The sequence below is a fragment of the Cyrtonyx montezumae genome, unplaced genomic scaffold (genome assembly GCF_038088225.1).
Source record: "Cyrtonyx montezumae isolate F1298 unplaced genomic scaffold, pur_monq_1.0 scaffold_6, whole genome shotgun sequence".
In the NCBI taxonomy this organism is placed as follows: domain Eukaryota; kingdom Metazoa; phylum Chordata; class Aves; order Galliformes; family Odontophoridae; genus Cyrtonyx; species Cyrtonyx montezumae.
This window is the reverse complement of record NW_027072067.1, coordinates 11,005,326-11,028,611: the sequence shown is the minus strand read 5'-3', so window position 1 is coordinate 11,028,611 and position 23,286 is coordinate 11,005,326. Positions and strand designations below refer to the sequence as shown.

The window sequence follows — 23,286 nt, the reverse complement described above, 5'->3', positions numbered from 1 at the left end:
CTCAAGCAATCAACCAATATTACCAGCACCCCAGGGTGCTGATGCTCAGAGAAACACTCACTGAGCATGCAGATCTCTTCCAGGGTGAAGCCAGGTGGCAAACTCTTCCTTCTGGGGAAGAAAAGACAAGGTAACCTCAGCCGTGCTCCAGTGCTGTGTGGAGGCCGGCCATAGGCACAGCTAGATCTCTGCAGCACACAGCAATGGGATGTCAGCTGCACAGGGACAGAGGAGAGGGGATGGGGCTGGTGTGCAGCACCTCCTAGCAGTCCCAGCCCACACACCCTGTGCTTTGACAGGCCGGCAACAGGCTACATGCAGTCATGTGCTAATGCAGAGCCAGCAGACTCCTGCAGGGTACAGTTTGTTTCATCTTGCCCCTCCTGAGCTAGGAAGAGGTTAATGCTTAGCAGCCTGCTCAAACCCAGCTGCCCCACTCCCCCCAGCAGTGCGCTGGATGTGTTTAAGACAGTGCACACATCTCCTGGTCCATCTGTGCTAAAGCAGTCACATAGCCATTAAGCAGAGAGCACGTTTCAGCATGGGCAGTTTTTCAGAGCACAGCGTGGCACCTCACAAGCCTCGGCCCCGTTTTGCAGCCTTCAGAGTGCTGAATAAATTAAGGAAAACTGGGCCAGGACACCAGGGCTTCCATCTCCCCAAAGGAACAGCATTAACGAGCTCCCTGGCTCTGCAGCCCATGCAGCATCAAGCATAGGCTCCTTACCTCTGTGACTTCACAGCAGAGAACTCCTCAGAGGTGATGTGCTTCAGAAAATTGAAGCAGAAAAAGAAAATCTGAGCAAAGAGAGAGAGAAGAGTGGTTCAGGAATGAACCTAGGCTCCATGCAGCCTCTTATCGTGGTGAGCGTGGTGAGGAGGTGCTGGCAGGAAGGAAATAAGGAATCTGCAGCTACCAAACTTCCAAAGGCTGCCAGCACTTCATGGACTTCTTGTACATCTGCACACCCCCACAATACACATCCCAGAACCAGCAACAAGCAACTCCACACATCTGTGATAGCACACAAGCCACATGCAGCATCCAGGCAGGAAGGCAGGCAGTCAGGACAAACACACAGGAAAAGCTTCTGGGAGTCTTAGGTCAGCAACAAGAAGGGAGTCCCAGTACTAGCACCCCTTCATCAGGGGCCTGAATACAAATAGCTGAAGTGTGGAACCAGGAGGACTGACAACAAACAACGAAACTGTGGTCCCAAAGACGCATTCCCACAGCTTATGCATCAAGAAGTAAAAGAAAGGCTCTGACCTATCTCCAGCACCTCAAAAGCCCTTTTAGAGCCCATCCAAACCAGTGATGTTAGCAGGAAGCAGGCAATGAACACTGTTATCTTAAACAACTACCCTGAGAACAGAAAGTTCAAGTACTGAACTCACCTCTTCTCCCTTATTGAGTCGATCAACTAACATGTGCCTGAAAAGAGAACAAAGGAAAGAAGTCACTCACACTCCAGAAACCAGCAGAGGAGCACACGTTTGGTTGTGGATTTAATCCTTAGTGTGCCTACCCAAAGAGAAACCAGTCATAGGCCACTGTCAGGTAGAGAATCTCAGATGGCTCCAGGGATGCATGGATCAGTCCATCCTGCATAGCAAATGACAGACAGTCTTCAGGCAGCAATCCTGGAGACTGGGACTTGGGTGCACTACAGAAAACTGCCATGGTGAAACAAGAAGCCCAGCCTGTTCAGCTCTTCCTGCAGCACGAGTTAAGAGACCCTCCCTCCTGGTTACTGCACACAGGGCTCCAAACCCTGACCATCTTGGCAGACTGCAGGACAGAGAATCCCCCGAGCAAAGCTGCAAGTACCTTGTTCTCCTGCTTGTGATACTGAGCCTGATAGCATGACAGTGTGCTGGGCTCCATACCAAAGCCAGTCCACACACTCTTTGAAGCCAGGATAGCTAAAAGGAACCTTAACTGCTCCACCAGCTTTTTCTGGTGACACCGTCACTCACCCTCCAAGCAATCACTCCTACATGCAGTGCAGATCAACTGGGTACTCACAGCCCACAAAGAGAGGCGCAATAAGGAGATGAAGAGAGGAGTTCGATCCCAGCCGGATATACAGTGCACCAGGAGCCCGCTGTCATCTGGTTCGGGTGGAAGCAGAAAGGAGAGGGAAAGAAATGGGTGCTGTAACAGGAGTAATGACTTTTCTTTATGGCAAATCTGTAGTGACGAGCTACTCTCTATACCCACAACCTGAGCTCAAGAACAGAGCTAAATCACCAAGTCAGAACATTTTGTCTTGAATAACACAGCCAAAAAATTGCAGAGCCTCCTCAGTTGTCAACTCTGAAGGACTGTCCTGTTTCTGACAGCTGCTCAGGACACGAAGTCACTAGCTATGAACATCATTTTGCTGCCCAGAGTATATACCCATCCACTTACAACCCACTATCACAGTCTATCCCCACATCAGAGATGAAAGCTGCTCCAACCAAACACTTTGTATCAGTAGGAATGCTGATGAGACTGAGATAAACTGAGCAGAGGCAAACACAAGGCACCATTCTAATGCTCTCCTGAATATCTCCAGCGTGGCCCAACACAACTTGCAGGAGAGTCTGCTGGGGGCTGGGATGGCAGAATCAGCCACGGTTCTATCTAACCAACACTGCTTATCAAGTCACTATATGTCCAGAGGGAATGGGACATCAACTTATGGCAATACAGCCCCTTCAGAGGGCTGAGGTGACTGAAGATAAAAGGAATTCCTAAACAGCTGCCTAATGAGACTTCAGACTGGGGAGACAAAACAAAGTAGTCCATAAAATAAGGAGTGAGAAGCAATGAGGAAAGGAACAACCATTTTCTATTCAGCTTTATATCAGTAAAAACTTTACTAAAGTTTTGAGACATCCCTCTCCAGCTCTTTAGAATCTTCAAGAGATCAGCAAACCTCTCTTTAAGAAGGGAGCTGGAGCCCTAAGATGTGAGGACCATCACCCTCTTTTGAAGAGAGAGAAGTGAAGCTCTCCGTGAAGCGACTCTTTTATTGGGAACTGACCCACAGTTGCACTATCAGCTGATCTTCTGGAGAAAGCAACTGCTCCAGTTGGACTGCTGGGAGCAAGGAGTTTGCCTTACCATCACTATTGATGATAGAGATCAGCAACTTCAGGTAGTTCTGCGTCTGCTGCACGAGGTCCCAGCTCTGTGCAGAGAGAGAAATGTTGAAAATAAGCAGGAGGTTGTTCTGTGGTTCAGAGCTTGCCATACTCTGTTTCTTTATCAGAGAAATAACTCCATTTGTTGGAGTGACAAGTTTCCCCTTGGCCCTCTAACCACTCCCACCCAACCTAGGTAAAAGGCCCTCTGGCACAGCAGGAAGAAAAATATAAAAAAAATAAAAGCTATCATTCCCATGTGCATGGCTGGCACATAACAGCCAGACACACAGCCCCAGAGTTCCAAGCAGACCGAGCTCAGAGAGACTGAGGTGAGCTGGTAAACACCCATGGACTGCTGACCCAGTTCTGCAGCCCCCCACATGCGTGCACTCTGCAGAATGGTTTGGCAGCCACGTCACAGCTGTGTACACCATGCAGGGAGAGGCAGGGTGAGCACAACAAGGTCAGCAGCTCAGCCCCACTACCTCAGCACTTCACCCCAAGCTCTCTGGCCGGCTGCTGCAGGCTGCTCCAGGCAGGCACTGAGCTTCTGCAGTAACAGCCAAGTGGCAGCAACATCACAGAGGGGCTCTGAACTCAGAGACCTCTAACACTACAAGAAAAAAAATCAGAAGATGCTCAAGCAAGCCACCTGCAAGCACTGTGCTGAGAAGATGCAGAGAATTTTAGCAGTCTGATCAAAGCCAGAACCAGACTGAGGAAAACGGGATGGCATGAGCAAGAAAAAGACGAGGAGAGGGACAAATGTTTCATTGTGACAGTGTCCCTGGTGTAAGGGATGTCTGACCCCCAGCAACAGAACACCTTGCTGTGTGCATGCACGTGGGCAGCTACACTTGTAACTTCTGCTAGGAAGCACACACCACCCTGCTCTAAATCCTATGCAACAACAGTAGGGAAATGGGACATACAGCAAACCCAGGGCATAAAACACATCCTTCTAAGGTCTTATCTGCCCAATTGGACCCAACCTTATGCTCATGCCAAAAAGAATCATTCCCTCACCTCTTTTATCTCTCTATATTCCAAACCAGAAACTTTCCTTCCTTCGCCCCACACACACCCCAAAGCTTGCTCTCAGCAGCAGTGCTGCCCAACAAGCACCAAGTCTGGGGTTGGCAGCTCACTGCACCTACAGCATCCTGTTCTGACAGCAATCTTCACAAATAACATTCAGGATTGCTCTTCCTCATTTGTATGTCTGCTTTTAGACTTCACATTTTGCTTCCTGTACAGCTTTTCTTCCCTAGATTGAAGGATGCTTTAGAATTTGTATTTTCTTCCTGTAAATGTACTTATATAGTAATCAAGTCAAACCCCCATCACCCTTGTGATTAGCTGAACAGACCAAGAACTTTAGCTTTAATTGAAGCACCTTCTCCAATCCTCAGATCATTTCTGCGTCTATTTCTCACTCCCTCTTCAATTATTAATACCCTTCTTAAAATACTGGTTGCTCAGTATTTTATTGAACAAGTTTCTAGTCATAAACAAGCCAATGTCCCATTAGTTCTGCTTCACCACTGCAAGCTACTTCTCCATGATTCTCCTTATGCTGGCACTCACATCTTATTTTCATGCTGACAGACAAACACTGCTCCAGCACTTGGAGCTCTGCTGCTCCTCTGGTGCTTCCAGCTGCAGAGCACACAACACACACCAGACCATCACAAAACCTAGGGGACTGGCAGGATCACTGCTGTGAGAAATGGCACACACGAATTGAGATAAGGTGATGGTCCCTTGTGGGAACCAGGGCAAACATAGAAGAGTCCAATTTGCCAGTGGTGATGCTATCGCAGCAATGAGAAATGGAGACACACTATGCTCAGTTATGAGTGTAATAGGATAAACACGTGGCATACCCATAAGAAGGTGCCCAGCTATGTGGCTACTATTCACATAAGGGAAATTTGACCTTTCTTAAGTCTCTCCATAGCCAAGAAAGTCTGTCTCCTGCAGGCACATGCAAAGACTGCTAACAAGCAATACCGCCTTTAATTTCCTGGCACATTCCTCACCTTATCTCCCTAATGGACTGCTAGCTTACACAAGCTACAGAAACAGATTTGATGTTAAAGTTCACTGCCTTGGGATATACCAAGCCACAGAGCTTTTGGTGGAGAGGATTTCCACTGCTATTCTGAACAATCAAGTCTGCAGCCTCACTCCCACTGGGTCGGTATGAAGCAAACTAGATTACTGAGACGGCAGCAAGACAGACTTCAGATCTTAATGATCCTTCCTGATTAAATCTCTGACCTCCCACAGAGAGATGCCTGCTTTCCTCACCTGGTACTCACTCCAATCAATATTGAGAGATTGGGTCACAGATGCTGGGATACTTAATGGAGCATCTACATAATCCTAGAACAAACAAACAATTAGTTAGGAAAATAAAACAACAAAAACAGGATTTGAAGGCAGTAAGTTCCAGGAAAAAAAGAACAACCAAGGCTCAAGAGCTCAGTAAAGCTCACAGCTCTCAATTCTGTACCTGTTTCCAGTTAAATATGAGACCTTCAGCTGTATAATCCCGGTCTTTGTACTCCTTAAAAAATTCACAGCCTGCAAGACAAGAGATAACAAACAACTGTTCAGCTAACTGACATCTAACAACTGGAGGGCCCTGTGGGACTGGAAGTGCTGGCAGCCCTGGGCTCCAGAGCACTGAACCAATCAAAAGTGTTGCCTGTGGGAAGTGAAGAGCAGTAATCAGTACAGCACGTAGCATGGCCTCCCAGCAGCAGCAGCTCAGAGCACCCAGCACTATGCACACTCACACAGCAGACAAAGAGCAAACTCCAAAGGCACAGCAAATGTGCAGTCTGAGCGACTGGTTTATTCTTTCTCAAAGAACAGGTTTCATCCAGGACCCACACCTCCCAGGGCCACTGACTCTCATGCAGATCTGAGGCATCAGCCTGCCACCATGAATGAGAAGGAATCAGCAGAAGACACGCTGGCAGAGCCTGAGGAAAGCCACGTTTCATGCGGCATCCGCTGCAGGAAACGAGAAAGGGCTCTGTTAGAGGCAACTGTGGCTTCTGTCACATTTAAGCCCCCCCTCTCAAACACTAGAATCGCTGTATATGAAGGAAGCACAGTACATAATCACTTCCAAGCCCCCCCCCTGAAGTTTCTGTCCTCTGGCTCCTGTTTTTCTCAAACAACTATTTGAAGTAGCTGCTGCAAACTGCAGTCACTTAGTCACAGCTGAGCAACACTATTAGCACTGCGGATGCCTGCAGGCTACACAAAACTCCTCTCCTGAGATACTGTGTGTGCCACATAAGCTTCACAGTTCCCACATCACCAAGACAGCTCTGTGCCAGGCACTGCACACACAAGCAACAATTCCTAGTCTGCAAGTTGTAAGTAACTTCAGTGGTGAAAAACTGGTATGTGGAAGGATATGACTAGTTCTAGAGATCACACAGCCAAACTGTCAGTTGAGATTTAACTCCAATTAAACACAGGCTGAAAGCAGAGAATGGGGGATTATACCAGTAAGCACTGGCACCCACAAGTGCCAACTACCAGTCAGATGGAAAGAAGGGCTTTCGCACTGGAGAGCACATAAGCTTCGACAGACACCCCATTTTAACCTAAATCTTTCACCCTAAGCAGTCACGTTTGCACACTTGTTCATTCATCTATGACAACAGAATCCCACAATCCCAGGGACAAACTCTTCCAATGGAAGCCTGGAAACATTAGTAATAACGTATCACAGCGTTGTGCCAGGCACTGGAGGGGTTGCTGATCTGTAGATGTGTATGATTCAGATTTAACAGAATGACAGTATTCTCCTCTGGAACAGCACTGCTAAAATCAGGCAACACCCGCAGGGAGTTTCCAGTTTGATAAGGTTTATCTCTAGTGCAGCCCTGAAGAGCCACTAAGGGACAGCAGCTGCCCCAGAAGAGTACACTACATAGATCCCCACACAGTAAAAATTCTACAGCTTATCTTTACAGAATCACTCTCTCCTTATTCTTTATAAATGCTAAGAATCAGTGCTCGCTGTCTCTCCCATAATCTGCATTTTGGAAGACAAATAGCAGTGATATGTACCCACAGCATGTACAACAGAAATCAGAAATACTTATTTCTATACACCTCTGCAATCTGAAAGGAAACTTCAACAGCAATTTAAGGCAGCTTCTCTGAATTGTCACTGATTTCTATATATAAAAATACACCTCCCTCCATGCACTCCACCCCTGAGTATTTAAGAGCAAGAAAGAAAAAGTCTGGGTTGAAAAAAGGAAAGTGGTTATGCATGATCCAAACCCCTTTCTCTTTATTTGTGCGCAAGGGAGAATTCTTTCTCCCAGACAGACTTCAAACACAGCAGCCTCTTATCCAGTCACATTACCGAGCCTGACAGCAGCAGCCAGCCAGCAATACTCAGCTCGTCTTTAAGAGTGCAGCAAGTGACCCAGCAGTGGTTGCTAGGCACAGGGACTGATCTAGCCAGGGAGACAGACTGGAGTGGCTCATATCCTAATCATACACTACAGGCTCAGGTTAACAGCTCTGCCTAGCACTGAGAATATATTACAAAGACTCCTGGGAAGGACTAGAGCTAGGAAAAGTTCCAAATAATTGTTGTTTTATAGACAGCTTGCTCCGTGTTATGTTTTGCATCAAGTAGTAGGTTGGAATTGCAGGGGTGTCAAAAGCCATCTTAACTTCAGCTCTACAACTTGGACTTTTTCCTCTGTGCTTGAGTTCATTAGAAATACTAAGAAATTCTTCTGCCATCTCAGAGTACCTAATGCAGACTCACTCCTCCAATCATCTGGATTCAGCGTACCATTCTCAGTTTAAAAGAGCTTCCCTCCAGGGTGAACAAAGGAAACCTCAAGCAAGCCACAGTCATTCCACCACACGCACAAGAAGTTCCCAGGCCCCAGAAGCAGATTGTCACCTGTCCCTTGGGAGTCCCTCTGGACATCAGTCCTGTACCTGGGTATGGGATGGAGAGAAGCGTGAAATCAGCGTAACGTTGCGCTTTGTCCACCTTCTCAGAAGACGTCACACTGCACAGGACAAGAGGAAACAGCAGACATTTGTATGGTATTTTCCAAGGAGCATTTGAAAGCTACCTGCTGCACTACCCCACGTAAGGACTCCACTCAGGAGTCGGCAGGGCCAAAACTTAGGCAACACATTCATATTAACAGGTATAGCCCCAAAGCATTACAACATCCATTCAAGAGAAATACCAGGAGAAACATCTCTACCTACTCTTATACAGAAGCAGAAAGCTCCTTAAACTCACCCCTTTCTGAGAAAGGGTTGTCAAATTACCTCAAGCTCTACAAAGAAAGCCTATTCAGGCTGCAAGGGATGGGTGAAAGCAGTTGTTTTGCTTGCTGACACAGCCTTCTCTAGCATAAAACCTTGGGATTCTCTCTACAGCACTGACCAACAGATCCTTCTGCACTGCCCTTCTGGTGACCGCCCCAGGATGCTGAGCACATGACCCATAACAATTCCCCAGTAAGGGCTGTTAGCTGCAACTCAAAAACTGTAGAAAAACAAATGAACCCAGACTCACTTCAAGCCAAACTTCACCTTCTTGTTTTCCACCATCAGATCACAGATATATCGGACAGACAGGTACCGAAGCAGCTTGATGTCGTGTCCTCTGACCTTGTCAAACAGCTGGGAGTCTGCATTTCTGCAAACAGAATAAGGCAAAGTGAAATCAGCAAGGAAGACTGACCACGGACTGCATGATGCTGCCTTAGCTCCTCCCTGAACTGCTTCTAGTTAAAAGGCCCACAGGAAAAGCCTTGTCTCAATGGGTAGGAGAAAGATTCTGCACTGAACTGATACTGCAAAATCAGTGCTTAGGGACTCTTCCTCATCTCTTGCTTTGTTCTGCAACAAGCAAGTGAGATGCAGAATATTTTCTCCACCTTGGAGTCCTAGTTTTTTATTGTGAAGTAAAAAAATGTATGTGTAATTCAAGCTTCTTTTAAATGGCCCTATATCTTCCTGTCCGTGACTCTCCCCTCTGGCAGTAGATCAGCAGGCACCAGTCATATTGGGTTCAGCCAGCCACTACCATTCAAACTTTTTTCAAAAGCAAGAGATGAACTGATTTCAGTGATGTATACAAACCTAAGTGCAGAATCTTCCTCTGAAATGTCTTCTGCATCTGCCCAAGCATCGTCAGAACCCCCTGTAAAGAAGGTATTAAGAAATAAAACTTGTGTAAACCAACACAATCTCCAATCCTACAGACACATGTGCCTGAAAACATTATGGATTGACACCCTTTCTCCATGTCTCTCTCAATATTTCTCCAAATCTCTCCTCCTGAAGAGCATGTTTTGTAATGTAGCCCATCCTTCCCTGATCCCTGCAAGACCTAAGCAGGTCAAACCCGTGACTGACAGCTAGACAGACACTCCTGATGATGCTGCATAATATTTTTGTCAAACCAAGCTCCAGATCCTATACTACACTAAGCACTCTACTGAGAAGTTCTCCCTAACACCCAGTAGAAGGTTTGATTCCCAGTGACTAGCTAGCAATAGCAAAGTCTTACTTATTCCCACTCTCAACACTTGGGAATCAGTACCCAGGAATCAGTAACCTGAATCCTTCAGGCTGCCTTACTTGCCAACTATGCTACTATTCCCACAATTTACTCTTCAGCTTCAAGTTCTTCTGCTACTTCCTCTTGTATTATGAGCACAGCTCTTTGTTCTGTGGCATGGTGTTTGGAAACAGACTTCAGTTTGCCCCATCACTGCAGGTCCACAACAGTTCTGTGCCTGCTCTCCCAACCAGACTGGTCTCACACCCTGTTTCCCCACACTGAGAAGCCCAATCAGGCAGCCAGTGACACACGGCTCCTCACTTACCTGAGAAGATGTAGTTGTAGCCAGTGCGCCCATAGAGCTCTCCCCAGCCAGCCAGTGTTGCTGATCTGCAAATATGCTGGAGGAATATCTCATAGTTAAGCACGTGCACCCCAAGAGTCTCCCCCACACCCAGCCTCTGGCCCACGTGCTGTCACGTTCCACAGACACAGCTGGTACCTACAGATCTGCCCCTTGGCAGGCTCCTCTGCAGCCCTGATCCAGATCCAATTCCCCAGACATGTAAGACTCCCAAGTGCCTTTATCTGTAGCTCTTTTAGCACTTTTTCCATCTCCACCTTTCAACGTGCTAATGCAGACAATTCCTGCTAAAATTACCAACATCAATGCTCTGTTAACACGCTCCTTGAACTTTGCCTTCCACATTCCTGCTGATAAGATTGCAGTTGGTCCCACTACCACCCTGGGTAGTTTGCTCCTACTGGAAAAGGTCAGCAGGTTCAGCCCACGATGGCTTCAGCAAAGCCAGATTAATGTTGCCACAGGTATGATTTTGCTATTCATACATAGTTTCTAAATTTAACTAAGAAAACTGAATTAAGCTACTTAAATTCTAAACAAGAATACTCCTACAGGGCTTCAGAACAGTTTAAGTAATCCACATAAACACAGATCTAATTTCACTTCCTTACAGATCCCCTTGCAGACAAGCCCACACATTCATAAGACCGTTTACGCAATCTTGACTCCCCAAGGAGCATAAAAGGGAAACTTCTCTTCAGGGATAAAAGTTACTCAAAGGCAGCTCACTGCTGGAAAGAAGGGGCAGGAAGTGACAACAGCTGTCTTTCCCCTCTCAAAGGCCAGATAACTTTGGTCCTTCAGAAGGAACACATATATAGGAAAAACATTAGATCTTTGGTGCGGTGCTCGTGACAGGGTGGGGTAAGACAGCCTCAAGTCCTCACAGATGATTTATGCAGCCTGGACAGCAAATATTGCTTACCACTACAGGCTGCCTGCCTGTAGCTAAGAATAGATTTTTACAGCATTAGGAAAGGTGACCACCGACTGAAGATGTGGCTGCATGGTTCACACGGCACAGAGAAAGGTCATTTTCTAAGTTAAGACAGGTAACCCACAAAGCTTTACCTTTCCCTTGTACAGAATGACTGGACAAACAAATCGTCCTCTACACCTCGCCATCTTACTTCGGTTGATGAGGTCCTGCAGTTTGCCAACCTGCACGCTGCTCTCAAACCTATTGGACAGAGATTCAGTTCAGCACACAGAACATCTTCCCATTTATCTTTCAACAAAGCACCTACAGATCCCCCTGGGCACTGATCCCCATCCCTTTGTCTTAAAAGGCAGCTCTGGTCTTAGCGAGCAAGAGGTTATTTCTCTAGGAATGTTTTGCCCTGCTAAACACAACTGAACTTTGCAAACAAAAACAAATAAAATCAAAGTTTGAACACTTGATGAACTGTAGTAGCTCTGGTCACCTGAGCACGTGCACTGCTGGGTGATTAGAGAACAGGCTGTAAACCGACTAGCAAGTTGCATAGGGCAGTTAGATTAATATCAGCTGCAACTGAACTACTAAATCCTATTCGTTTTTCTGGTTAAAGTAAAACAGAAATGTGTTCTGAGTTGGAGACATATTTTGGAAGCAAGTTAAAATTGTGGTAATTTTTCCAACTATCAGCCTAAATTTGATAGGAATTCAAGCTGCCCTTTGAATGACACAGACCTTCCAGAGATGCAGTCATTGCAGGGGGAGCTAGAGTTTCCACAAGGAACTGGAGAAGCATCCAGACCAACATTACAGAAACCAGACGAAGTCCAGTGACACAGCACTGCATGATCACGCACTTAGAGAAGAGGAACAAGAATTTCCAGTCAGCCCTGTCCAGCAGCACAGCTCAGCAAATGAACTCAGATGAACATACTGACCTCTGGATGCCTTTAAGTTATCAATACAGCAAGCCTTACCAAAGGGACAACAAAGACTGTGGGAAACTCTCCAGGGGATGGAGAAGTGAGCAGATGTTGGCTGAGATAAGGCACCTGATTGTAGCCATCTGCAGCCACGAGGTGCACATGTGTGCAGTGAGGCACAGTGAGCTCACAGGGATGGCCAGGGACAGTGTTGCAACAAAACTGCTGTGCACTTGACTGAGCAAATGGAGACTAAGAGAGGGCACAACAACATGTGCATTAGGGTGAATAAAAGAACTCAGCAACCGAGAAGAAGACCCAAAAGGTAACTAATAATAATAAAGAAGACATTAATACCTTCTGCTAGAGATTAAAAGAATGTTTCTTCGCTTTAGAATCAGTATGAGTGTAAAGCAATCTACCTGCAGTAGGGATTCAGGCAAAGATTAGAAAAAGTAAACTCCTATTAACATGGAAAGCAACCCATTTATAGGAGACAACACAAGGTACTGCTGGGGGAAGCAAGGAGGCAGCGAGCAACACCTTCCAATCCTACAATTTTGTTAACAACTTAATTCCCAGAACTCACAGTGGAAGCTTAGGATTTCTTACACGTTTCCCTACATATGAAGGCTTCTTCCAGTTCCAACAAGTGTTAACGTTTACTATAACGTAAAGAATACGAAACCAATCTAATCTTTAACTGCACATACAGGAGAGCTCTCAATGCCAGCGCAGTACGCTGTACACAGAGTACGTGAGGCTGTGTGCAGGCAGCAGGAGCATGCGCCAATCAGCACAGCCCAAACTGCTTGTTGCTGGCACTGCAGGCAGCCAGGAGCTGCTTTCCTCCTAGCACGCCCTCCTCAGAGAGCACAGGAGTAACACACTGCAGGAACAGCCGGCGAGCAGCTCCAGAGCTGGCCTCACGTGTCACTCACAATCCCAAGCTATTTTGAACCTCTGAGAGGTCCTGATGTACACCTGTGTTTTGGGGATGTTTTTAAACGAATGAACACAATTAAAAGGCACCTCACGTTCTGCTCCAGCTGTCTTTGTTTCCTTGGTAAAAGGAAGTACTCTTCTGTTACAGTATTAACAACTCCATAGCATTGCTTCAAAATCTAAAAAGGTGGGATTCAGCAAAAATCCACTGCCTGAAGCTCAGACCAGCCAAGAGGTTTCACTACTCTGCATGCTAACTGCACCTCCCAGGAGAGAGCAGCACCAAGGAACGAGTACCAGGACAGGGACACGGGGTGAGCAGGGAGCCCAGAGGGGACGCTGCAGGGAGGGGAAAGACCTGCTCTGAAGAACAGGTGCAATGCTCTTACACGGACAAAGGACAAAAAGCTGCACACGTAGGAGCAATGTCTACTTCAGAAATAGAGCTGACTTCAACAGCTGTGTGAAAGAACACCATTCAGGCTTCCTGGGGCCAGGCAAAGAAAGAGGTGGAAGGGATGTAACCAATCTTACCACCTAATTCCTGAGATTTTCAGGTATTGCTTCCTCAGAAGTTTTTTTTCTAGAAGATACTACGGGCCAACCTTATCTCTGTGTTACCTCTATGTTAATTCTCTCCCTTCAAACCTGACTGCAAGCCTGAATTTATTTTTTCAATGCAAAGGAAACATTTTCTATGAGTAAGCAACTTTTTTTGTACTCCATACAACCCCAAAACAGAGCTGTTTCTCTTCGGCCAGCCACAAGAGTATTGGAACTTAAGTGTTCCCTCACACAGTTAGAACTATGTGCACCTGTAATCACACTTGTTTGGAGTACAGCCATAAAAGTGAACTGGCAGTGAAGCCAAAGATGCAGCCTGTGCCTGATCTCTGGATGGTGTCGGTAAGCACAGCCACAAAGAACAGGACAGGAAGCAAAGAACCGAGCACATCTCAATGTTTCCAAGCCCGCGCAGTCCCTGCCCACTCCTGCTGGGGGGATGTCAGAGGTTCCTGAGCACAGAGCAGGTGCTCCTGGCTGTCAGACGCCCTCTGCTACTTCCTGCAGCTGAGCAGCCCCACACCGAAGGGCACACCGCTATGGCGGCTGGCAGACAAAAAACACAAGCCAAATTCCTCCCACACTTTCACTACCTCCTGCATCAGCCCGGATCTCAGCTTGGTTAGCCAAGCAAGACCCTTTCACCCCCCACCTGACTGAACAGGATCAGAAACTGAACTGGGTTTAAAACAGCCCTTTTCTGCTAGTTCCCCACACGGCTTCAGGAACAGCTGCACCAGCAGAACTCATGGGGCAGCAGAGTTTGCACAGCCCAAAATTGCTTCCAAAAAATGTGGCATTCTCAGAGGTGTGAAGCGTCTTGCACACTTCAAGGAGATCTTACCAGCTGAACAAGAACATTACAAAGGTGAAAGGCAGCCCCAGACACTAGGTCCTAGAGGGATTGTTCCATTCACTGGAAGAGGTTTCTTGCGTTCTGTAACACAAGAAGTGCAACATTCTCTTATTGCTAACATTTGTTTGGTATTTCATCATTGTTGCGTAGAATATCATGGTGCAACTAAAAACTGAATTCGTGGAGAAGTTATTTAGCAGCTTTTACAGTGGTTCTCACCCAGAAATCAGAAGGAAAGACAGGATGAAGGGCAATCTATTCCCATGACTTCTTGGGAGAATAAATCTAGGCTCAAAAGTAATCAGTATTTTAAGTGTTACTGGCTACTCATGGCTTGCAAAATCTCAGAGGAACATACAAAAACATTCCTGTTTTAGAAACCTGACACAAAAGTTAAATATCCTTCATCCTTGCATGGAAAAAAAAAACACAGAAGCAGCTGCTTTCTCTCCCCTAAAGATGCTGCTAGCTACATCTATAATTTCAATTTCCCTCTTTTCTGCAGCCTACATCAAGGGGTTTAATCTTTTCCAATCTGGTCCAACCTTTAAACAGAAGCTGTCCCAGCCAACATCAGTGGCAGCTGTTTCCAAGCCCCCTCCAGCACCTACTGGTTCCGTTCAGCAGCCAACACAGCACAAAGCACATCACTACCACTGCCCTTTTGAACACATTACTACTGTAAGGATCATAGTTGAAACTGCAAAATTGAGTTACGTTTTGAGGGAAGAGATTAAAATATAAAAACAAGAGGCTGTTGTTACAGCCACAGGGAGCAGATATTGCAGTGTGGTGTGGAAGCAGTTCTAAGCTTGCAGGTCAAAGTCCAGAAATGCACTGACCTGGACTATACTACACTGTGAGCAGGCATCTCCTATTGGGTTACTGAACAAGAGCACCCACAGGTCCGTGCTGTGGACAGCCACCTGCTGAGACTGCTTTGGTCTGCCCAGTCCCTGTGGGGGCTCTCACCCGAGGTGTTTCTCAGACTATGATTCCTCTAACTTCAGCTCTCCAAGAAGACACAGTAAGCACCCCGCAGCCACGCTCCTGACCGTGAGCTTTTCACACCTCTCAGAAAGGGGAAATGCCACCACCACTGCAAGTGAGCGGAGCTTTCAGAACCGCAGAGCTGACTCCCCAGAGTTATGACTCCCCGCTTCCCCCGAGCTCCTCGAGGGAGGCAGAGAGCCATAAGAAGCGACTGACGGGGCGGCTATAATTAGCCGCAGCCCCGAAGAGTCCGAGAGGCGGCCCTGGAAGCTCCTCCGGGCATAGAGCGAAGCGGGGCAGGGGTCGGGGCCTTACGGGTCGCGGCTGGCGGCGTTGTCGCGCTCCAGCAGGACGATGTGCCGCGGGTAGTGCGCGCAGACCTCGCCGTGGGCGTTGGAGATCACGCTGTAGCGGTAGTCGCGGCCGAAGAGCTCCAAACAGCGTCGCTCGATCCGCTCCACCTGCGCGCAGCCACCGCTCAGCGCCCGCCGCTCAGGCACCGGGCGCCGAGCCCCAGCACAGCCCCTCCCCCAGCGCTCCTCACCTTAGAGGCGGCGTTGCCTCCGCCATCCTTAGCGCGGTACTGGGCCCGGGAGAACTCGAGCAGCAGCTCGGCCAGGCCGCGGTCCCCGGAGCCCGCCGGGGGGCAGCCGCGGGCCGCCGCCATCCCCGCGCCGCTCACCGCCGCCGCCCCATGGCGCCGCTTCCGCCCGCCGCCGCCTCGGCCCGCCCCGCGGTGCGAGTCCACCAATCAGCGCGGGCCGCGTGCCACGCCCCTTCCGGCGCCGCACCGCCGTCATCGCCGCGCGTCGCGGGCGGGCTGCGCTGCGCTGCGGTGCGGGGTGTTCCAATGCGGTGCCGGGCAGAGGGAGCCCGGCGCTAACGTGACGCTCCCGGATAAGCAGAGGCGCCGGGAGCGTCCCTGCGGCTCCGTGCCCGCCGCTCGTGCGCTGCCGGCAGCTGGATCGCCGCAGTCCCTCAGCCACGCGGTCCTCCCCGGCGGCCCCGGCCGGGCACGCGCACCCCGCGATAGGTGCTGAGCGCCGCCGCGCTCCCCTCGCCGCGCGGGAGCGCGTTCCCGCTGCGCGGTCGAGCTGCGCTTCGCTCGGGCTCCCCGCGCGCCGGTCGCAGCCGATCCGTTCCGAACCGCTCCGAGCTGTTCCGAGCCGCGCGGGGCGTGGCCGAGCGCCTTTCCGAGCGCGGCCGAAGCCGGGGCGGGCGGAGCCGAAGCTCGCCTCGGCGTCCCGCCGCCGGGGGCGCGCGGCGGGTCGGGCTGGGCCGGGCTCCGCAGTGGCGGGGCGCGCGCGCGCGTCGGGGGCGCGCGCGCGGGGCGCAGAGGCGGCAGCCAAGATGGCGGCGCAGGGGCCGGCAGCCGTCGGGCTCCGTTAGGCCGCGGGCGGAGGCCGGCGCCGGGCGGGGCGGCCCGATCCGCCACGATGCTGCCGTCGCAGGAGGCCTCCAAGCTGTACCATGACAACTACGTGCGGAACTCGCGGGCCATCGGCGTGCTGTGGGCCATCTTCACCATCTGCTTCGCCATCATCAACGTGGTGGTGTTCATCCAGCCCTACTGGGTGGGAGACAGCGTCAACACGCCCAAGCCCGGCTACTTCGGGCTGTTCCACTACTGCGTGGGCAGCGGGCTGGCGGGCCGCGAGCTGGCGTGCCGCGGATCCTTCACCGACTTCAGCACCATCCCCTCGGGCGCCTTCCAGGCGGCGGCCTTCTTCGTGCTGCTGTCCATGGTGCTGACGCTGGGCTGCATCACCTGCTTCGCGCTCTTCTTCTTCTGCAACACCGCCACCGTGTACAAGATCTGCGCCTGGATGCAGCTGCTGGCAGGTGGGGGCTGGGAGCGGCCCCGGGCCCTGGGTGCTGCTGTCTGGAGCGCGTTGGGCCCTCGGTGCTGGATGCTGGGGTTAGGGCTTAGCAGGGTGCTGACAGCAAAAGGTAGCCTGTCCCCCGCGTACTGGGTGCTGGCATTGAGGGTTATCCATGCTGCCGCTACCCTATGTGCTAGGGGTTGGCACTGGGCATGGCCCCATGCAGGGCACGCTGATGGCAGAGCTGCTTTGGTTAGTGGGGCTTCTGCATGCGCTGGGTGCTTGTGTTCGGAGTGTACTGGGTGCTGGGGCTTCCCCGGCACTGGGAGCTGGTGTTAATGGCACTGCCATCAGAGCTGGGGGCTCCTCTGAGCTCGGAGTGCTGGTGCTGGGGGTTCTCAAGCTGCCAGACGCTGGAGCCAGGGACTGACTTGGACACCGGGGGCTCCCCCACATGTCCATACCCAGGCAGCTCCCTGGGACACCGGGCAGCAGCAGGCAGGGCTTCTCAGGGCACAGGTGCTGAGCGGTGGCTTTGGGTATGCAGGGCTGCACCGGGTGTGGGAGAGCAGGCACTGAAAAAGGTGCTGTCCTGTCCCTTGCCTCAGCATCACGAAGGGGCCAGAAGTGCTGGCTGTTCCCTTTCCAGAAGGAGACTTTGAGTACGACTCTGCCTGCACAGGGACATTGCATTTACCTTGATTTAGACTGGATGTAAGGAAAAAGTCTCTTACAGTAGGAGTGGTGAGGCACTGGCACAGACTGCCTAGAGAGGTGGTGATGCCCCGTGCCTGGAGACAGCCAAGATCAGGCTGGATGGGCTGTGAGCACCTGATGGAGCTGTGGGGGTCCCTGGTCATTGCAGGGGGGTTGGACTGAGGGCCTTTAAGGGTCCCTTCCAACTCAAAGGATGCTAAGATTCTCCATAAAAATGGCCCTGTTCATAGGTCCTCCTTAGCTCCCTCCACTAAAAAAAGGAGCCCCAGACACCATAGATGGAGCTCAACACCCCCCACGCACAGAACCCAAACTTTTCCCCGAAGGGGACATTACATTAACAAGGACCCCCCAACCCCTCCTCCTAGAGGCTCACTCCCTTAAGGACAGACCATGAGAAGTGATGCTGAACGCCCCCAGGGATGGAACCCTGCACCTCTTTCTCTCTCCACTTTTTCCACATCTGCAACACCATTACCAAACTGCCTGCTGCATACTGAGTGAGCACGTCCAGACCCTGAGCCTGTGCCAGCATGACCCAGTGCTGTCTGCATTCCCAATAGAAGACCCCCAATGTGACCCCCTGTAGGAGAGGGCCCTGTGGAGTCTGTCCTCATGCTGGGAGCTCGCAGCTGGCCCAGCTTGTGGAGATCCTGACCTCTCCTCCCCCAGCACAGCCCGGCCCGGAGCTGCCTTGGCTTATTGGGAAATTCCTTCATCTTTAATTTTCCCTGTCCCGAAGATTTACTGGTTTAAGGCAAGCTCAGAGCCCAAATCCCACCGATCAGCAGCAGCTTAATCAAGGGGCTCGGCGCATCCAGCTGCCGTGCGGCGATGGGCACGACCCTGAAGGCAGCAGGGGTGTGGGCAGGGGGATGCAGAAGCAGCAGTGAAGCCCCCGGTTTCACAACAAAAGTGTAAAGGAGGGGATGGGATGGGCAAGTGCAGGCACGGAGCTGCTGGGGGAGGGTGTGGCTCCTCTGAGATGGGACGAGAGCAGGGAGGAGGGGCTGGAGTTCAGCATCCTGTCCAGTAGAAAAAAGAAGTGTTTAAATCTTCAGTGTCCAATTAGTGGACAGCAATCAGGGAAAGGTTTAATTAGAGCCTCACAGAAAGCCCCAGCTCAAAAGCCGCTGCCCCCCTAGGAGTAAACCGAATCTAATTAAGAGGAAAGACTGCTTTAGCACAAATAGAAACGCAGCCATCTGCCCTGTTCAAAATCCCAGCAACGCAAAACTGGAGATTTTGCTAAATCCTTCTGTTACAAAACCCAGAATGTGCCTTGAACGTGGGGACGTCACTGGCAGCCTGGTGGGACGGGCACACAAGGAGCACCGTGTGCCCACGGTGTCCCCACGTGCCATGCACTCGGGTGCCAGGGGAGGGCATGGAGCTGTCATCCACAGCGGGGCATGGGACCGAGAAGCCTTTGTCCCCCAAACACTTCCCCTGAGGCGTCCCCTCTCCCTTCTCCCCCAGCCCATCCTGCAGTAGGGATGGCACAGCCCTCACACTGTGCAGCCCCGGGCTTTACACCGCGCCCTGGGAGCTGCTCCTCGGGCAGTGCCGGGCGTGTGGGCACCGCTCTCAGCCCGCAGCCCTTCGTGTGCTCCCAGACAAAGCAGCTGTCAGCTCCGCTTTGTGCCGGTGTTTAACCCTATTGTTGAGCCCGCTGCTTTGTGGCTCAGCCCGCGGAGTGAGCCGCTCCCGCCTGTGCTGCCGCTCATTGCCATCGGTTTCCGTGGGATTGCTATTTTTAGGACAGGGCTGTGTGCGCTCGCTCTCCTGCTATTCATCTCTGATGAGAAGCGGCCATCCCAGCCCCCAGCATCCTCACTGTCCCTGCTGGGGGTCCCCAGCGTGGCGGTGGGGCCAGGGACGGCTACTGGGACTGTTCTGGGCCGTGGTGCCCTGTGTGCTGCGTGCCATTTATAGCTGCAGGGAGTCCCTGAGCGTGGGTGCACGTGACGGGCAGCAAATGAACCTGGGGAGGGGTGGTGCAGAGCCCAGCCTGGGTTTCAGGAGCCCCCTGGGCCCCGGCCCATTGCTGCTTCTCCCACCATTACCTCACACCTTCCAGTTCTCAGTCTCTTGGTGCTCGTCCATGCAGGTGGGTGTAGGGGAGCCCTCTGCTTTGTGCCTGCTCCAGGGACAGCCCCACGTTGTCCGAACACACTGAGCGTTCTCCTGCGGCGTTCTCCTGCCCACAGCCGTTCTGTGCCTGAGTCACGGAGCTCAATTCCCTTTAATTCTTTCATTTTGCCAAGATGTCAAAGCCCATCGAATTTGGCAGGACCCTGACAAGGGAGCACAAAACCAGGCTGCAGCTGCAGAACAAGCATCACCAATTCCCCCGGTCCTGAGCATCCCCTGAGCGCACACTCCCTGCAGACAGCTGGAGCCGGCAGGGGGAGGGGGCACAAGATGCTGTCTTGGGTGAAAAATGACAATTCCCTGCAGGTCTCTGAGCACCTGTGTGTGTAGGGTGGGCAGCAGAACCCCCTCCTCATCCCCCTCTGTTTGCATTTCGCAGCGTGTTGCTGCCGGCATTTGGGAAAGGTCGGGCGCACAGCGTGAGCAAAGGTTCTTCAGGGACACAGGGCGGGCTGGGGACAAGCGAGGAGAGGGAATTGCTTGTGACAGGGGATGTGGTGTGCTGCGGGGAGCGCGGGATGGGAGCTGCACTCCTGCCTTTTTCCAGTGAGCTCTTGGCACAGCGGGATGCCAGATGTGCCCTGCACCCCACAGTGTCCCTCCCTCACTTTGCGGGGTCCCGGGACACAGAGCTGTTCCCTTCCCCGCTGATATCTCCCTCTGCTCTCTCTCCCGCGCAGCTCTCTGCCTGGTGCTGGGCTGCATGATCTTCCCCGATGGTTGGGACGCGGAGACCATCCGGGACATGTGTGGGGAGAAGACGGGGAAGTACTCCCTGGGCGACTGCTCCGTGCGCTGGGCTTACATCCTGGCCATCATCGGCATCCTCAATGCTCTCATCCTCTCCTTCCTGGCCTTTGTCCTTGGCAACCGGCAGAACGACCTGCTGCACGAGGAGCTCAAGACAGAGAGCAAAGGTGGGTTCTGTGCTGCTGGGTGGGGGCCAAAGGGGCAGTGGGGGGGGGACCCCGTGCTGCAGTGTGGCCATAGGAGGGTCCCACTGAGCCTTTGGGGCCATCGAAACGTGGGGCAAATGCAAGCAGTGTCCAGGCTGGGGCAGGAGGGTGCAGGCGGCCGAGCCCCCGTGCCGTGTCACTGCACTGCTGACACTTTCTCTTTGTGTTTTGACAGATTTTGTCGGCACCGCGGTAAGTCCTGAGTTTCGGCATCCTGTCCCCTACTCCTGCGTGGCATGTCTGGGTGCGACCGTGCTGGGTGGCCCCGCGTGGACGGGGAATAAGTGGGGGCAGCAGGTTTGAGGCATGCTTGTGCATGGCACAAATGACTGCAGCCACCCGATACAGCCCCCAGGCGCCCGTACCCAACACGCTGTGCTCTCCCTGCAGAGGATATAAGGCCGAGCACCCGCAGCAGGACCTCATCCCGCAGCCGGCAGCCTGGGCGCTCCCTCCCCGTCCTGCCTTTATCTGCTGCCGGTGGCCATGCAGCGCTCCGGGCCGTGCCAGCCACGCCCACGTCCACACTGACACCGCCATCCCACGCACCCCACCGGCCCCACACCTCTACCGCCGTCGAGGGACGATGCCCCGAACCCGCTTCATCCGAGAACGGCGTCAAACCGCAGTTTTGTTTCGAGGAAAAAACAGTCTCCAAGTTTTTAAACAGATTTCTACATCCCCAGGACTCCGGGCCCGCCACTTCCCACCCCGGCGCACCCTGTGACGCCCCGCGCTGGCTGCTCCGGACCCCAGCACCCTCCCTGCTCCCATTTTGTACAGCTTTGTGATCCTGTCTCCATGGCCGGGGAACCCTGTGGCCGGGATGGGGCCCGCCCGTACTTTTACATGTAAATTAATATTCTCTAAACAGGGTAAAGTGACTCGAGCCCTCTCGCCCCTCCCCCCCCCACCCGGCAGCGCAGCCCCAGGACCGCGTGCTTTCCAGCGCTGCCGGGGCCGCAGGCTGCTGCTCGCTGCACCTCGAGCGTCGGGGACCGCACTGCCGCCGCACCGCCCGCCCCACACCACCGCCGAATGTAAGCCCTGGTAAGTGGGAGCAGTCGGAAACGCAGAAACCCCCGGGCGGGTGCAGGAGGAACCCCCCCTCGTCCAGCCCCAGCCGCTGCCAAATCGCCCCCATCCCCATACGGTGCTTTATCTCCACTGGTGACGGCGAGGCTCTCCCCGCCGCGTGGGCACCCTCCCGCGGCGCAGCCCAGCGCCCGTTTCCCACGTGCGTCCTACGCGGAGCCGAGGACTCGGTCACAGGCACGGGCAGCCGAAGCTCGGCCGCGGCTCTGCTGGCCAGACCGGAGCGTGGGCTTCCCCGTGTGCCCACTGCAGCCCTCACAATGCAATAAAGTCCTCAGCACCGGCCGCGTCTTCAGTGCCAGTAGCCGGGGGCTGTCGGCAGGGGCACTCGGCTGCACGGGGGGCTCTGGAGGGGCGAGGACGGGTATGGGAAAGGGGCCACCGGTGGGAACGCGGAGCCGGGCGAACGCCGTGGGGACCAGGCGATGAAGGGCCATGCGGGACCGCTGCCGGGGCTGGCGGAGCCGGTAAGTCGTGCCCTGAGGCCCTGCGGGGTGGCGGCGAGGGACCGAGCTACGCGGGGACACCGAGCAGCGGCCCAGGGACCCCAGGATGTCACAGGGACCGGCGCTCCCCCTGCCAGCAGCTGCTGTCCCCCATCGCGAGCGCTGTTGCTGGCTGAATTGGAAAACCAACCAAGAAAATCAGTGGAGAGAGGAATACAGTAGCTGTAATATATCTGTATTTTAGTACAAAATTTGATACGGTGTTTCACAAAACCTTATTGAAAAATATAATTCAAACCAGACGAGCTCTGAGCCCCGTGGTGTGGTGGGGAGCGGGACTGGCGCCGGCCGCAATGCAGGGCGGGGAAAGCTCTGCTCCTGCCCCGCTGGGGAGAGGAGAGAGGGCCGGGGTATGCCCCGGGTGGTAGGTGGGATTTGCTGCTGCCTGGAGAGCCCGGGGCGGACTCGGCTCGAGGAGCTGTGCCACGAGGCATCAGAGAACCGCTTCTGTGCACGGACGAACACCGGAGGTGTTGGGCACCCCAACGCTTCCCAAAGCATGGCTCTACTCCAGGCCCCGCTCAGGTTTCCTAAGGAAATAGCAAGCGATGTAAAACTGGGTGTCAGTGCTCCACAAAAGCACACGGCAGTCAAAAGCACCCAACGTGTCCCTTTGAAAGAGGCTCTGAAGCAGGTAATGCTGGGAGCGCCCTCCACCTCCGGCATCATCTTGTTGCCAGATCGAGCTCAGCACAGAACTCTTTTCACAGCCAGGATCCTCTGGGAGCTGCC

General features: G+C 52.5%; 2 protein-coding genes across 7 annotated transcripts in view; one reads left to right on the top strand and one right to left on the bottom strand.

The window, feature by feature from the left end:
- Positions 1-16,002, bottom strand: part of MTMR14 (myotubularin related protein 14) — a 29,682-nt gene extending 13,680 nt beyond the window's left edge. For 3 of the 6 annotated variants that reach the window (XM_065749472.1, XM_065749474.1, XM_065749476.1), the window contains exons 1-15: positions 15,848-16,002; positions 15,619-15,764; positions 11,157-11,265; positions 10,047-10,122; positions 9,298-9,358; positions 8,729-8,851; positions 8,134-8,207; positions 5,657-5,727; positions 5,452-5,526; positions 3,116-3,182; positions 2,030-2,115; positions 1,530-1,606; positions 1,399-1,435; positions 728-798; positions 24-111 (exon numbers count right to left, since the gene is read on the bottom strand). In XM_065749472.1, coding sequence (XP_065605544.1) covers positions 24-111; positions 728-798; positions 1,399-1,435; positions 1,530-1,606; positions 2,030-2,115; positions 3,116-3,182; positions 5,452-5,526; positions 5,657-5,727; positions 8,134-8,207; positions 8,729-8,851; positions 9,298-9,358; positions 10,047-10,122; positions 11,157-11,265; positions 15,619-15,764; positions 15,848-15,970 — 1,284 coding nt within the window. In that variant the 5' untranslated portion in view covers positions 15,971-16,002. Of the gene's footprint in view, positions 1-23; positions 112-727; positions 799-1,398; positions 1,436-1,529; positions 1,607-2,029; positions 2,116-3,115; positions 3,183-5,451; positions 5,527-5,656; positions 5,728-8,133; positions 8,208-8,728; positions 8,852-9,297; positions 9,359-10,046; positions 10,123-11,156; positions 11,266-14,298; positions 14,380-15,618; positions 15,765-15,847 lie in introns of those variants that run through there. The other 3 variants (XM_065749473.1, XM_065749475.1, XM_065749477.1) reach the window with 2 other exon arrangements.
- A 633-nt stretch (positions 16,003-16,635) lies between these two features.
- Positions 16,636-22,123, top strand: LHFPL4 (LHFPL tetraspan subfamily member 4). The gene is made up of 4 exons (XM_065749500.1): positions 16,636-17,145; positions 20,678-20,914; positions 21,129-21,145; positions 21,344-22,123. The coding sequence occupies exons 1-4, from the start codon at positions 16,740-16,742 to the stop codon at positions 21,350-21,352; spliced, it is 669 nt and encodes a 222-aa protein (XP_065605572.1). The 5' UTR covers positions 16,636-16,739; the 3' UTR covers positions 21,353-22,123.
- Positions 22,124-23,286: the final 1,163 nt, after the last annotated feature.